The sequence below is a fragment of the Pundamilia nyererei genome, unplaced genomic scaffold (genome assembly GCF_000239375.1).
Source record: "Pundamilia nyererei isolate P.nyererei 1_Seehausen unplaced genomic scaffold, PunNye1.0 scaffold00114, whole genome shotgun sequence".
NCBI classification, from domain to species: domain Eukaryota; kingdom Metazoa; phylum Chordata; class Actinopteri; order Cichliformes; family Cichlidae; genus Pundamilia; species Pundamilia nyererei.
The window spans coordinates 126,760-142,624 of record NW_005187515.1 but is presented as its reverse complement, the minus strand read 5'-3'; the positions used below and the strand labels follow the sequence as shown (position 1 = coordinate 142,624).

Here is a 15,865-nt window from a genome sequence, read left to right as displayed (position 1 = left end):
TCGAGCCTATACAGCTTGGAGTAAGACAACATGCATGAAGAGGATGATGTGGACAAAATACTCATTTGCCTAATAATTCTGCACTCCCTGTATGCCACTAACATGTCTGTTACACATTCCTACAAGAATGCTCAAAACCTCTTATTGTTATTTACTGCTTTAATTTTAAATATCTCTTTCAAGACAGAATTGAGGAATGGTTCATCTGAATATTTTTATTCTGAGTTTTAGAGTGAATCTTAGCACAGAAACAGCAGTGAAGGTTACTAATGACCTTGTCATGCTCATCTTTGTGCTTGTCCTGTTGGACATCAGTCCAGTATTCAATACTACTGATCGCAATATCTTATTACAAAGACTAGAACACACTTCATTGGTTTGAATAATTTGAATATCTGATATATTCCAATTTCTGCATGTAAATGGGGAGTCACACAAAAGGTTAATCTTTTTAATGTCTTTAAAACAAAATCAGCACACAGCACGTTTGACATCAGTTTTGTTTGATTTGAAGAAGGTGGGGGCAGGGCACTTCACTCACGTCTGTTAGACCTGTTTTATTTGACCCACACAAAATGTGACAAAATTGGAAACATGCCTGGATCAATCCACTTATCCAATACATTGAAAGATTGTGTGCCAGTAAAGGTTCCCAAGGTTGTGCAGTCTGAAGCCGCATATAGATAGCTTCTTATTTGAAGCAGCAGCTTATAGGCAGACTGTGTACTTGTGCACCAGCACCTTTGCTGTGGCTATCACCCTGGTACAGACCGGAGAATATAATCTGAGGCTGTGCAACTGCCACGCCACATCTCACACTTACAGACAGGTTAAATAACAACAGGAAGTCCACCAAAAGATACAGCGGCTTGCTGTATGTGGCTGTGATTCAGGCAGCTGAAGACCTGATTCAAGATATAGATAGAAATACCGCACTGGTGTGAATGTTACCACAGAGTAAATGCAATAATGGACAGGTGAGGTCATATGCAAAAAATAGATAATGTCTTACAAAAGCAAAGCAAAGGTCAATAAATGCTCATTTATACACAGAAATCTCAATAGGAGTTTAATCTGAAAGATTAATGGTTTATTCCTGAGCTGCAGTTACATTTATGGTGGAAAATAAATAATGGATGAAAAATAATGACTGTAGGGAAAAAAAGAAACAATTAACCTATTCTGGTCCCCAAACAGACTTTGTGTATCTTTTTATCTTAGATATGTTTTAATTGCTGTGACCACTAGAGGGCGATATCTGTACAACTAGTAAATATATAAGTTGTAATTAAAGAGCAATTTCTGGGGCTGGAAAATGAAACCAACTAGTAAAGAGCTAAAATCTGCAGTTCTTATGTCCTCTTAAATATGGCTCTAAAAGGAGTAATTTCCCCAAGACTGCCTCATCCATTTAGACATTCTTAAGGCTTAAAGTGATGGACTTGGTCACTTTGATTGACAGGTATGTCAGTGTAGGCAGCTCTGGCTTCTAGCTGACTGCTAGGCCTCACGTGACAGTACTAAACCCGACTTGTCCATGATGTTCATCTTGTTGGAACATTTTAAATATAATTATCCGATAAATAATATACTATAAAAAAGTTGCCATCTTAACGCCTGAGCGTTTGCATTCTGTGGGTCACCACGTTGGGGTTTTAGCATCTGAGGTGAGAAAGCACTGTGTGCTATTTCTCACATAATGCTAGCTGGCTCTGTTAACTAGCTGCATTCATATACTGTGACTGTGCATTGCACTGACACAAACGTCATGGATATGCATCCGCAGCTATATTATTTATCGGATAATTATATTGAAAATGTTCCAACAAATGATATGAATCTACAATAAACATTGCATACATCATTTCCTGGATTGTTATACTTTTTTATTATTATTATTATTATAAATTTTGTGTTGCAGCATCAGAAAAGTTGTCCAAACTCAAAAAACACTCATTACACCAGCGTTACACCTGCTCTGTCATAGCATAGTGAAGACAGGTGGTTCTGCTGAGAAACAAATTTTTTTTATTTAGAAAAAAAACCCCAAACAAGACAACAACAGACAAACAAGAGACAGATATTTGATGTGACAGACCTCACGATCTCAAAGTCAGCTTTGCTCAGACCACACCGTGTTATTGTTTCCTGTTGCTCATGATGTATATCTCACTCTCTCCTCGACAAACCTCCATCTAACTCTCAGCTTAAGAAACACTTGACAGTCTTTAATGTCCTGACTTATGTCCTTCAACATCAAAATTAATAAAGACAACAATATCATGTTCATCATATTTATTACAAGCTTAACTTTTAATCACAATACAGAAGCGATCGTATTTTTTTGGGACAGACACAACGTATCAACGCTATCTTAAAAAGTTGGTTGTGTTCACGCTGTCTGGTCGCACCATGGATAACACGAGTTTCTTATTTCTCCCCTGTTGCATGCCTCCTGGTTTTAATTGTTCCATGCAGATGAAGTGTTACATCCTGATGATCATCAGAGTCTAGATCAAGAGCTGAGTCATAAGAGTCAAACACGATTTCCCTTTATGAGATGCAACTAAACAACAGAGCTTAATAGCTCTCAGAAGAGAGCATTTAAGCTCATCATCATAAAGTTATTCTTGGCAACTACTGAAGCAGTTTTTCATGATTTCCTTTTAAACTAATCCTCCTGATGCCCTCACTGTCCGTTTACGCTAGCTTTCTGTTGATTGGCTGCCCGTCATAAACTGTAGATTTACCAACCAGACCTGTGTAGGTGAGATTTGTTATATCTGTGACATCAAACTGATGCAAGGGTTTAACGACTAAATTTATCTCTGAACAATCAGCCGTCTGTACTTATGACTCACAGGGGTTATTCGTACGTAAGACGACCTCATTATCTGAAACTTTGGCCATCTTTAATATGAACATACACAAATGTACCAGTATATGTGTGACAGATAGTAAGGAGATTTATGAAAGGTCTTCTTTAAAGATAAGCATTAATTTATTTCAAATGTCTGTGTTTGCTATGCTGTGTCACCTGTTTATTCACATCTCTACATTATTTGTTAAGATTCTTATTTCCACCTAAATGATAAAAATGATGTGCCCAATTTATTACTTACTACAGCCATTATCACATTAATACTTTGAATACTTTGTTGAATGTAGATATAAATGTTGCTAATAAAATCTGAGCACGTAGGTCAGACAAATAGGACTGCTTCTGTTTATGTATCTAAGGCAGAATATCTGAGAAGAAGTTTGCAGTAGAGCAGTTTGAATTCTTCACCAAACTGAACTGCCTGGGCTGAAACAAAAGAGACATAAATTCTTTGGATAATAAAGAAAACAAATTAGCAAAAGAAGAGAAGAATAATGAATAAAATCAGTGATTTGTAGGTATTTCAGTTCCAGGACTTACAGAAGCTGCAGAGAAGTAAATCTCTTACATGAAGTTTGGAGATCGCCACAGTGTGTGGAACAGTGGTTGCTTGTTATGCTTGATTTCTCAGAGAAGTCGTGTGTGTGTGTGTGAAATTAGGTTATAACAAATTCAGTTTGCTATTTGCTTAATTAGTAGAAATATCTTTTTAGTTTAAAAAAGAATACATATTTCATTTTACCTTTTACCTTATTACCTTAGAATAATACTTTAGAATAAAAATTTATACAAATTAATATTATTATATATTATTATAATAACTTACATGCAAATAGAAACTGAATTTTCAGATAGTGCTAAAAAAAGGTATTTTCTCAGTTACAGTTACAACTAGAAAGTTGTGAAAATGGCCCAAAATTGGGTTGCTCTTTCTTTCTTTTTGATAGTTAAAGCTTGAAAAGTGTAAATAATATTATCATTATTGTGTTATACAGTTATAATATAATAAAATATAATATAATCATGTTATATATTATAATCCTTGAGATATTCATGTTCGTCCGTTCAGTTCATCAGATTTTAATACTCAAAAAACAGGACTGAATATATGCGTGTGTGTATGTGTCAAATCCCTCACGAGAGATCAGTGTGACAGCTTTCAGCTCTCTGTGCTGATCTTCCTGTTGTTTTTCAAGTGTTTCGTAGAAGCATACACCACATTTGTGTCCATCTCACTCTGTGGTACAGGCCTTCTGATTTTAGCTTTGGGATGGAAATTCAGTGCTGCATAGTTCATGTCATCAGAGTCCACATTCTGTAAATGAAAATGTTCAAAGTCACTAATCCTGCACATTACTTGTTAACCTCTTAACATCCAGAAGGTCACAGGGAACCCATCTAGTGTTGGGGTCCAGCTACTCAACTTTCATCATTAAAATGAAAGAGCTTTTGACAGAAAAACTGCAATACCAAAATGAAAATGTGAGACTTAATTTGGATTTTAGCATCCTGTAATTCCTTAAAATGTGCATATTCAAGCATGGTATGGTCAGGCACGGCCTCCAACTGTTACCCTAAATGGGTTCAAGGCAGTTAAGTTTAATATCTTGCTTGGTGAGAATAAATCTTAAATAGATTACCTCACTCTGTTGTGGATTCTGTCCATCATCTTGAGCTAAATGACAGGAACAATCCATCCGTCAGTAATTCGCTTCTGCTTTTGTATTTGTAATTTAAATGAAATCAAATCATATAAATACCTGAGTGAAATTTCCTGATTTGGACAGCCAGACCAATGATGACCAGTAGAAGGAGAACAATTAAACTGCCCAGGACCACAGGCATCACATTTGTTAATCCATCAAACACATCTACAAAATGGACAATTTAAATAAAACTTTGTGTAATATACTGCCCATGACTGTAAAAAGTCATGCAAAATAACAAGATTTAAATGACAGAAAACATAATTACACTCTTACCTTGCACCTTTAAATATGTTCCACTTGAAATTACCGTCTTTTCATCTTTGTACTCTCCACAGAAATACAAGCCAGAGTCAGATGAATCCAGATGTTTGATCTTGAGAAACAGCACAGAGGTGTTGGACGTCATGTTAAATTTGCCAGCTTGAAGACCATCTTGGAGAGAAGCATTTCCTTCAGCACTGACCATAGATGAGATTCTGCTCACGTTGGGTCTGTTGGTCATTTTGAACCAGGTTATGTGACCAAGATGTCTGCTAAAGTTGGAGCACTCCAGTGTGACTTCTTCACCAGCCTGAACCTCCACAGCATAAAACTGTGTGACTATGGAAGAGATCCAACCTGAACCAAACAACAAAATAAACTTCAAACTCCACCAAAACCAAACAACCAAACAATACCTATGAACTACACTGGCCATTCAGTGTCTCAAGATTCAGTTCTCTTGGATTACTCAACAAAATGTAATTCTTGTATGAGGAAAAAAAGTGATAAGTCTACTTACTGAAGGTGTAGAGTAAAACTGCAATCCACTTAAATTTCAGCATTGTGTGTATGACCACTGCAATGTTGCTAACTGAACTGTGCTCCAGTAAAAGTGATCTCTACATAAAGAGGCGGGCTGCTCTTTTATATGTACCGTTCCTCAGCCTGACGGTGCCACCAGATTTAGGAAAATGGTGCAAACCTAAAGCTTTAGGAAGAACAGAATATCAATATTTTGTTTGATAGCATTTCAGATAATGCTGGTTAATAGGAAATATTTAATAGATGACGTATTTTAAAATACAGTCTTAGTCTTACGGTCTCAAGTTTAAAATACATCTACAAAAGCAGTCAGTCTGTATCATTTTGATATATTAGATATTTGTTGTCTTTACCATTAGATGTTTTAAATAAGACTTTGCGCTAGTGGTTACGCAGCTCTTTGAAAAGGTTTAACTCTACATTTTTCTGCTCAGTATCAGACGTGTCAGTAATAATACGTGACAAAAGTTCCTGATATCAAGCACTCACTGAGGTTCTCTGTTGATTCTGTAACTGCTAACATTGCATGAAGCAGACTATTGGCCCCATACTAAATAAAATATTAATACTACAATCAAGTATCTTGTTTCATCATGCATGATTATATTATGTTAGCAAGGCTTAGTAGGTTCAAGTGCATCTCAGTGTGGAGCCTTTAGCTAGTGTGGGTTTGAAACGTACAGCCTGTGGAGGAGTAAACCCTTTGATATGAGGCTGTGCAAGTGTCACCCTGCTACAGCAGAGGGTAGTGATGTGAGTTTGTGTGAATAACAGCGTGAGATTGATTTACCACGAAGATGTGTCCTGATCTAGATTTGTTTAGCATGCAGCAACACAAATGCTCTTCGAGTGAACCGACTGAATCAGCCCTGAATAAATTAGCAACTTAGTGAAGCTCCTTGTTGAGCACAATTGTCACATCAGCTGGTGCACTCATGGTTTACTTTTTCGAATCAACAGGTCCTTTTTGTCCAGTCTGACAAAATTTGGGCAAAAATGTATTTAATCAGCTTTAACTTGGAATGATTGTTGGTACCACACTCACTCATCTAAAAATTATGAAACTGCTGATCATTGTTAATTTTTGCATAGCGGTGATTAGAGCTCACTCAGAATGATGTGACCAATGTAAAACATTTGGCGTCTGGGTCTGTCTGAGGGATTTATTTCCTCCTCTTGATGTTTTTGTTTTTTTGCTGCTTCTCTTTTAAAGTCCTTTCAGAGACGCAGAGATCCAACCAAGTAGCTCATTTAATGATGGAAGTGATGTTTCAGTCACAACACATGTCGGTTCTTCAGCATTAGTTAATGTTTGTGTTTTGATACATCATAGCAGTTTCTTTAGCACACAGATTACCTGTAAACTATGTTCAGACATTCAGATGATGCATTCAGTCCACTGCATTGTGTTAAATAAATATTTTTATTGGAAATTAAACAAATACACTTCAAACATGCAGTATGAAAAATGTCTCAATATAATAAAATAACATAATATTAACCTTTTTGTGCTGACTGTCAAGTGTACTACATATAACAACAGAAGCTGACCCAGAGTGCTTTAAACACAGATTTGCATCACAGGTCTCCAAACAGGCATTTTCACAATGAAACTGAAATGCGTGTTTTGTTGTCTTAACTCTGGAAAGTAAAAGTCACAGAGATTCAGTTGTCATTAAAATGTCTTCAGATTTGTCAAACTGATGATCTCATCAGTCATGACAGACCAGCCTCCCCTACATAAGCTGCCTTTATAGGTTGGAAGTATTGGTACCACTATTGTTTCATTCGGAATAAAACACATTGGAATATTCTCATTGTTTAACATAAATGACAGAATGTTACATAAATGTTATATAAATTAGCTTATATACAAAACTGTAACTTTTGTGCACCACTACAACCCTGGTCCATAGCAATGAATCGTTGGCTGCCCTTGGAAGCCATCGCTAGATCCTCTTGTTTCAGGAAAACCAGGGCCACAGGTGTCCTCACGTCAGCGCCTCACGTCAATCAGGTCCCAAACCTTCAGACTCACAAACTGGCCCATGTGTGGATTACCTCTGGCAAAGTAGATCTGGGCCACAAAAGGGCCGTCATTTTTTGCGGTATGTGGGCCATGTGTAAGTTGTGTGCAGCCACGGGCCAGTTGCAGACACACTGCTGGCCCTGTGCTGGCCCAGAACAGTTTCAGCTCTGGCCCCAGATGTCAGCCTAATGTGTACCTTAATCAAGCCATGTAATAACAAGATGTGCTGGAACATAATAGCGCAAAAGTAGCATGACGAAACTTTATTCAGATAGTGACTGGACTGATGCTTATATAGCGCTTTTCTACTCTCATGGATTACTCATAGTGCTCAATACAACATGCCACATTCACCCAATCACACACTTTCTCTAGACTGAGTGCTTCCTAACTACATTCACTCTTGACATGCAGACTGGAGGAGCTAGAGATCGAACCACTAACCTTCCGATTAGTAGGTGACCTTCTCCTGAGCTACAGCCTCCCAGTAGTAAACATGAGTAAACCCTCACAAGGTTTTGGATAAAGTGTACACTCACAAATCTGTCAAACCTGCATTTGAAATGTTGGCTACCATAGCAGTATAGTATTGCAACATGGCATTTGGGTCTTCTAACTAAAATAGGAAAATAGGAACATAAATAGTGCCATCATTGCCAGACCTGGCCCACATCTTTTTGACAGACACCCTCCATGACACCAGTCAGTCAGAAGTGCCAGCTTGATGCCGGATCTGGGCCAGACCTGTTTTCTATGAGCCTGCGCCACATACACCACAATCGGGCCAGATGTGGCATGCCATCACATAAACAGTGCCATCATTGCCAGACCTGGCCCATATCTAGATGACATACCATTCACCAAAATTAACTGTACACCATCTGTGAATGTGCTATTGGATTAGTTTATCATTTTGGTACAACGTAAATAGATCTAACCATCAAGTACCTATCTGAAATCTCCAGAGTTTTACAGCCATAGCAGTGATAACGGGGATGAGAACAACAGTCACAACAACCAGTTTCAGTTTCATTTGGCATGCTGGCATGCTGAATTTGGCACATCAGACTTACAATTATCTCCTCCCAGTCTGCCAGTCAGCAAGAGTTTGTGGGTCACATTCATAATGCAACTTTGTTTTCTGATTCTTCCAACACTGAAGACATAGCACAAACCAAAGTTGTGGTAACATCTGCAAAGTCAGTTCATTTTTATTTTGGAACTATTTTTTTTAACCATGACAAACAAAACATGTCAGCTAACGGCTATTCAGAACTACGTGTCATGGTTCTGGGTCATTTGACCCACCATTTTGAGAGCGCGTTTTTGTGATTTATTTGTGTTGTAATGTAATTTCTGGTTTACGTTCTCTTGTTTGTTGGGTCCATTTTGTGCCTTTGTCTTTGTGTCTCCCTCTCTTGTAGTCTGTGTTTATGTGTCTGTATCGCTCCTCGCACTTCTGTGTCTTGGACAGGTCGTTGCATTTCTTTTCCTTTTTCTGTTCACATTTCCCTCCTTGTGTTTCATTCCATCTTTCCCTTTCCGTCATGTGCATTCATGTCTCCCTCTCCCACAGTGTCTCGTCTCCCTTAACTGTTTCGGTGTCTCCCTCTTTGTGTCTCCTCCCTTTGTCTCCCCGGTCTGTCTTGTGTCCATGTGCGTTTCTTCCTTCCGGCCCCAGAGTCTGAACCAAAAGTTTGGTGCAGAAACCTGTGGTCGGGGCTGTGCAGAGCTTGCTGCAGGCTCTGGGTGCTGCGGCTGGAGCTCGCGTTGAGGGCTTAGCCATCTATTCCTGGGAACCGGAATGTGTGGAGGAACTGGCCAAACCCCATCCATTACCACCCGAGAAACAGGTATGGATGCAGGGAAAGGTTCAGGTCCTGGCCACTCTCACCCTAGGAGCAGGGGCAGGCGCAGGAGCTAGCTGGACACCAGCCACCCCCACCGAAGGAACAGATACGAGTGCAGGAGTGGACTGAGTGTCAGCTGCCTTTGCCCTGGGAACCGGTGTGGGTACAGGAGCCTGCTGGACACCGGCCACCCTCACGCAAGGATTTGGTACAGGCCCAGAGGTGGACTGGCCTCACCGTAGGAGCAGGCAACAATGGACACCAGCTGCCCCCACCTGAGGAACTGGTATGGATGCGGGGACACACTGGGCCCTAGCTGCTCTAGGAACCAGGACAGGGACCGGCTGGGCCCTGGCCACCATCACCTGAAGAACTGGAATGGGTACAAGGTGGCCCAAGCTGCTCTGCAAGCAGGAATGCAAACAGGAACAGGAGCAGGGACTGGCTGGGCCCTAGCCACACTCACCCAGGTGCACCCACAATGGGTGCAGTGGAAGGCAGGGTCCAAGTCACACTGCCAGCAGGAACAGGCTGAGCGACATGTCTTGATGCATGCTCAGTCATCCAGGTAAGTAAATCCATAAAAGTTGATTCTGTTCATCTGGACATGTTGTTTTCAGTGGGAGAAACGTTTCATCACTGATCCAAGTGACTTCTTCTGTCTGAGCTGACTGCAGGTTTCCCCAGACTTATAAACACAACATTTGCACAATGACTGAAACTAGCACCACTGAATGAACAATGGGCTGTGAGGTCAGTTCCTTGATCATTAATATGCAAATTGCCATGGCCACTAATCAATGGCCGTGAGCACCATCCACAGAGAGTTGGGAAATGGCTGCATTTTAAGATGGGTAATAATGTACCCTTAGGCCCCCTCCTCGATTCAGAGATGGTTTTTCCCTTTTCATGTAAATGGCCTCCTTGACTCCGCACTCAAACCAGCGTTCCTCCCTGTCCAGGATGTGCACATCCTCACCATTGAAAGAGTGTCCACTGGCCTGTAGGTGTAAATAGACTGGGAGCCCTGGCCTGACAAGTTAGCTCTTCAAACATGTTTACCATTGAAACCGCTGAGAGGCTGAGAGACAGGTTCTGAAATAAACACAGGAGATCAGAAATGATCAGTTTCAGAAACATAATGATCTGTAATTAGAGTCTCAGAGGGCAGAATAGTGTTTATGGAAGCAGGATGAGTACGATCAGTCTTCTGACAGCCCAGCACGGGCTAGTCACTAACGCTTTTGCAGAGCGAACAGGAGTTTTTGACTGATGGTGAGCAGGAGGAAAAAAGTGAGTCTAACTCACCACAGGAAACTGCTCTAATTTGTTCTTCCTGTGCTACTTCTGTCTCATTGGTGTGTATGAATACTGTAAGTGTGGTGCGAGTTAACCTCACCTGCGTGTTAACCTCACCTTTGTGTTTGGGACCTTTCCTGGGTTTCCACCCTCTACATCCACACACTTTGAGGTAACAAGTTCACCTATTGAAAATCTTATTTCCAGCAATAACTTAAGATTAACTAACTGCTTTCGTGAAGCTGGTTCTTGTTGCTTGAATGTTTGCTCAGTATTTGCCCTGTGAATTATTCACCCTTTTTTTCTCTTCTGCACAGAAATCTTAGAGTTTTGTCTGAGACAGAAAGTCTTACAGAGAAAAATGATTTGTGGTTTATTGCTGTGCTGTAAATAAACTTTTATTGAGTTGCATCTGCATTCCAGAACTACAGTTATGATTCAGTGTGTTTCTTTCAAGACAGAGACAATTGACATACATGTAGCACTACAATTTTACTTGTAACTTAAATAAGAATATTCTCATAACGTTTGGTTTGCTGTGGTTTGAGGCAAGTAATTATCATAAAAATTAGTAAAATACGAATGTGTATTTTATTGGGATGTCTTAAAAAAAGCTCTACCTTAAACCGTTAAATATGTTGCATTAGTGTTAAATTCACCAAAGAAATACAATAAGTCAAATGAGTCCAGCTGTTTGAGCTTAACAAACAGCACAGTGGACATCATGTTATATTTGCCAATTTGAAAACCAACAAGGAGAGAAGCATTGATATCAGCACTGCATATAAACAAGATGCAGCTCGTGTCGGGTCTGTTGATCATTTTGAACCAGAATATGTGACCAGGAGTTGGAGCAGTGTGACTTCTTCACCAGCCTGAAACTCCACAGCATGAAACTCTGTGACTATGGAAGAGATCCAACCTGAACCAAACAACAAGTTTTCATAAACTTCAAATTCCACAGGAACCAAACAATGCCTATGAATTGTTGTCAGTTCTCTTGAAATACTCAACAACAAGTAATTCTTTCATGAGGAAAAAAGTGATAGGTCTACTTACTTAAGGTGTAGAGTAAAACTGCAATCCACTTAACTTCCAGCATCGTGTGTATGACCACTGCAATGTTGCTAACTGAACTGCGCTCCAGTAAAAGTGATCTCTTTGTAAAGAGGCGGGCTGCTTTGTTATATGTACCGTTCCTCAAACTCACAGTGCCACCAGTTTTAGGAGAATGGTACAAACTGACAGCTTTAGGAATAAAATAATATACTAATTTTTTGACAGCATTTCAGATAATCTAGATAATATCTTTTTTTTTTAGAAGTTTACATACATGAAAAAGCTGTCGGCCTGCATAATTTTACCCAGCATTGGTTGTCGTCACCATTAGATGTCAAACATTTTTTAAAATAAAAATATACACTAGTTGTTACACAAGTCTTTGCAGAGGTTCAGCTCTACTTTATGCCAGAAATAATAATCTGATGTGACGCACTCGCTGAAGTTCTCTGTTGATTTTGTAACTGCTAACACTGCATGAAGCTGACTATTGGCCCCACACTAAAAAACAAATTAAACGTATTTTTTTCCACCATGCTTGATTATATTATGTTAGCAAGGCTTAGTAGGATCAAGTGCATGCTAGTGTGGACCCTTCACCTAGTGTGGTTTTGGTGTGCAGCACGTGGACGAGTAACCACATTGATTCGACGGTGTGTAGGTGTCACCCTGAGTAGCAGAGGGTAGTGATGTGAGTTTGTATGAATAACAGAGTGAGGTTGACTTACAGTGAAGATGTGTCCTAATTTAGGTTTTGTTAGCAAGCAGAAACAGAAATGCTCTTGATTTCTTCCAACTGACTGAATCAGTCCTCACTCTCTGAACAACTTAGCAGCTTTTAACAGTGAAGCTCCTTGTTGACTATAAAGAGCTCCATTGTTACGTCGTCTGGCGCTCAGAGCACACTCACCATGTACGTTTTTTAATCAACTATTCATTTTCTATATATCCATTATCAAGCCAGATTAAGTCAGATTTCTAAGATTAAAGTGGGGCTTATATACATATCACATATACATATATAGTCTCTCTCATAGATTCTGGTATAATGGTGGATGTTAAATATTGGCCACAAAAATCAAATAATTTGTCTACAAGCGACCTTAGAAAAAATGATCTAAAACAGAATCAGAACATGAATGAAGTACATATATGTTGATAGATGATATATAATTCTATAAATTTACTTTTATTAGCAGTAACATTTACAGATTTTATGATAGCAGTTAAAATATTCGGTTTTGAATGTGCAGTGAATAACATGAATATTCTCAGCTGGTGTTTACTGCTTCCTTTTCAGGTTTGACTTTTGCTCTTACAGTCCTCATTCTCCTCACTTCAGTTGTGTTCGACCACACCATGTTGCCTCTTCCTGTCAAACACTCATTTCAGCCCTACTGCAAACTCCCCTCTAATTCTGACTTCTGACTCACTGCTTACTCATATGATTTGCATGTCCCGCACTGAAACACAAAAGCAGACAAAATTAAATAGAGACAGGTGAGATCAAAAGCTGCTGCTGGTATAAAAATCATCTCTACTTCTCCACCTGCTACAGATCTCCTGCTTCTTATTATGAAATTGGGCATGCTCAGTGCTTTCATGTCATTGGAGTCTAGGTTTTGTAAATAAAGTACATGCACTAAATAACTGAGTTGACGTGATTAAACAAGCCTGAAAGCACTACATTGAAAGAATATTATGTTAAAACATATGCAATAGATTGATCTTTATGATGCATGAAACTGTCAGCGAGTCTTTCCCTTGCGTGGAAGGGAAATTCTGTGGATGGGAAAACCAGCAAAATAACATCACGACTTTTCTAAAGATGCAAACTGACACCCGGCAAGTGGATCATGATGTTGTCAGTATTGCCGACTGATACTCATCAATGTACTGTTGATGCTACTGTCCACATATTTATAAAGAAAGACATGAAAAATAGCTCACCAATGATATTTTTCATCTCAACTTTGTATTAAGCAAATGTTTGGTAATGTACGTCTTATTTCAACAGCTGTAGTTAACTGTAGCTGTGGATGAAAATATTAACACCTACAAGCAATTAACTGTAACAAAGTTACTTGTCTCTAGTTTTCAGTGTGTTTTGGAAAGTGTATAAATTCCAAATTTTCGTTTCCTTAAAGTTTTTGTTTTTTTTTAAATTAAATAAATAAAACTGCTTACAATGATTTGCAATTTCATAAGCCCATATTTTATTAGCAGCAAAACACAGAAAAAAATCTAAATTTTTAAACTGAGACATTTTATTGTTTCATGAAAACTTTTAGCTCTTTTTCAGTTGATTACAGCAGCACGTGTCAAAAAAGTTGAGAGAAGGTAAAAAAGGTTGGAAAAATAAGTAGCACCAAAATAAACATGGAGAAATATTTCACAGCTAATTATGTTAATTGGCAACAAATCAGTGACATGACTGGATACAAAACGAGCATCTTAGAGAGGCAGAAGATTGACAGAGTCTCACCAGTCACTCTCTACCTACCCCTACAAAACTATAACTGTTTCTATAAATTATTGAATACTTTAAGAATCATTTTTGAGTATCTCATTATCTACAGTACATAATATTATGATTATATTAAGGGAATATGGAAAATTCTCTGTGCAGAAGGGACAAGTCCAAAAATCAGTATTGGATATCCATCATCCTGAGACCCTCGGGGCATGATTCTGTCATGGAAATCACTGTAGTGGCTCAGAAACACTTTCAGAAGTCATTATTTATTTAACCTTTATTTATACAGGTAGTTTAATTGAGACTTTGTGTCTCATTTAGAATAGGCCTGTTTCAGACAAACATATTAAAAAAAAGAAACAATGCAATAGCTAAGATTATCTACTGTTTACACAGTCATATCATAAACAGCAAGAAGTTCCCAGTAATTATTTCACAAGGTCATTTGTACATCTTTTAAAGTCTGGAAGTGAAAGCAGTTCAGAGAGCTGCAACTTCCGTAATGTATTCTATGAGGACGGAGGTTTGATGGAGCGGTGAATCCAAGGAATTCCAGAGATCGCACAGTATAAATAAAATGTTTATGTAACATCTAACATCTGTGAACACAGTTAAAGTTGGGAATTGTGGGCCAAAAAACATCTGGAGTTTCAAAATGGTCTTGATCTTAATCAAACTGAAATTATTGAGTTTCCTCTTCTGTTTTGCTCGATGACAATCAATACTCGGGACTCGATTCAGATTCTGTAAGGAAGAGACAGATTTTTTTTCACAACAATACCCTAAAACAGTACAATATATCTTCCACTGAATATTACATTCAATATTGAATATTACAAATGGATTATCTGGTTGATCAGTTATTTTTGGCGCAGACAAATTAGTTATTTGTCTTTTTAATTGAACTTATGCTGGCTTTTGATGTGCTGTTGATACAGAAATTTTTAAAGAAGAAAGAAAATGGAATAAATATCAACAAGTCCTCCAGCAGTACCTGTCTGAAGCCTCATTTTGACAACAAGGCAAATGATGACCTTAGTGAGAACGACAGTCACAGCACTCAGGATCAGGGTTGTCAGGTTTGTTGTTTCACCAGCTTCCTCTAGAAGAAACGTGCCTACACTTGATGTCATGAATGATATGTTTTGTTGCAAAGATTGACAAAATTCTTCACATGTGATCCAAACTCTTTACATTACCACATTTCAATCGGACTGTGGTGAAAGCTGTGTATCTCATTCTCTTTGTTATTTCTTATCTCACCATTCTTACCTTGAACCTGCAGATCCATTGAATTAACAATCACTGGGAGTCTGTTTGTGTAATATCCACAAAAATAAAACCCAGCGTCAGACAAATCCACATGTTTGATTTTGAGGAAGATCGTCGAAAAGTTGGATGTCACTTCAAATTTTTCCTGATCAACTCCGTCGCAGAATGATGGTGGCTCAATAGAATTGTAAATGCTAATGCAACAAGGCTGGGTTCTGTTCACTAGTCTGAACCAGACTATGTGAGTAGGAAAACTTGAAAGTTTGGAGCAAAGCAGTGTGGCATTTTCTCCAGGCTGGACTTCCACAATCGAGGACTCTGAGCGGGAGATCCAGCCTGAAACAAACGGCAAAGAAATATATTTTTGATCCAGTAAAACCAAAACAGAAACTAATACCCTCAAAGGTTTTGGTAGTTTTAAATTCAGGTTTATTGCTGGTTATTAGGTTAAACACACCTTTATCACGGACATTTTGAGATAAAATG

At 38.7% G+C, this 15,865-nt stretch overlaps 1 protein-coding gene across 1 annotated transcript; it reads right to left on the bottom strand.

The window, feature by feature from the left end:
- Nucleotides 1–4,040: 4,040 nt before the first annotated feature.
- Nucleotides 4,041–5,429, bottom strand: LOC102214259 (uncharacterized). The gene is made up of 5 exons (XM_005741870.1): nt 5,372–5,429; nt 4,864–5,208; nt 4,642–4,752; nt 4,522–4,556; nt 4,041–4,196 (listed from the first exon to the last, which is right to left on the bottom strand). Exons 1-5 carry the CDS (start codon nt 5,412–5,414, stop codon nt 4,041–4,043), a joined length of 690 nt encoding a protein of 229 aa, XP_005741927.1. The 5' UTR covers nt 5,415–5,429.
- Nucleotides 5,430–15,865: the final 10,436 nt, after the last annotated feature.

Bases quoted from the DNA above. Each gene is read 5' to 3' on its own strand.
- LOC102214259 (XM_005741870.1), bottom strand. From the start codon at position 5,414: ATGCTGAAATTTAAGTGGATTGCAGTTTTACTCTACACCTTCA. The intron at 5,209-5,371 runs GTAAGTAGACTT...TGTTTGGTTCAG, and splicing joins AGTTTTACTCTACACCTTCA to GTTGGATCTCTTCCATAGTC. The intron at 4,753-4,863 runs GTAAGAGTGTAA...TCCATTTTGTAG, and splicing joins AACATATTTAAAGGTGCAAG to ATGTGTTTGATGGATTAACA.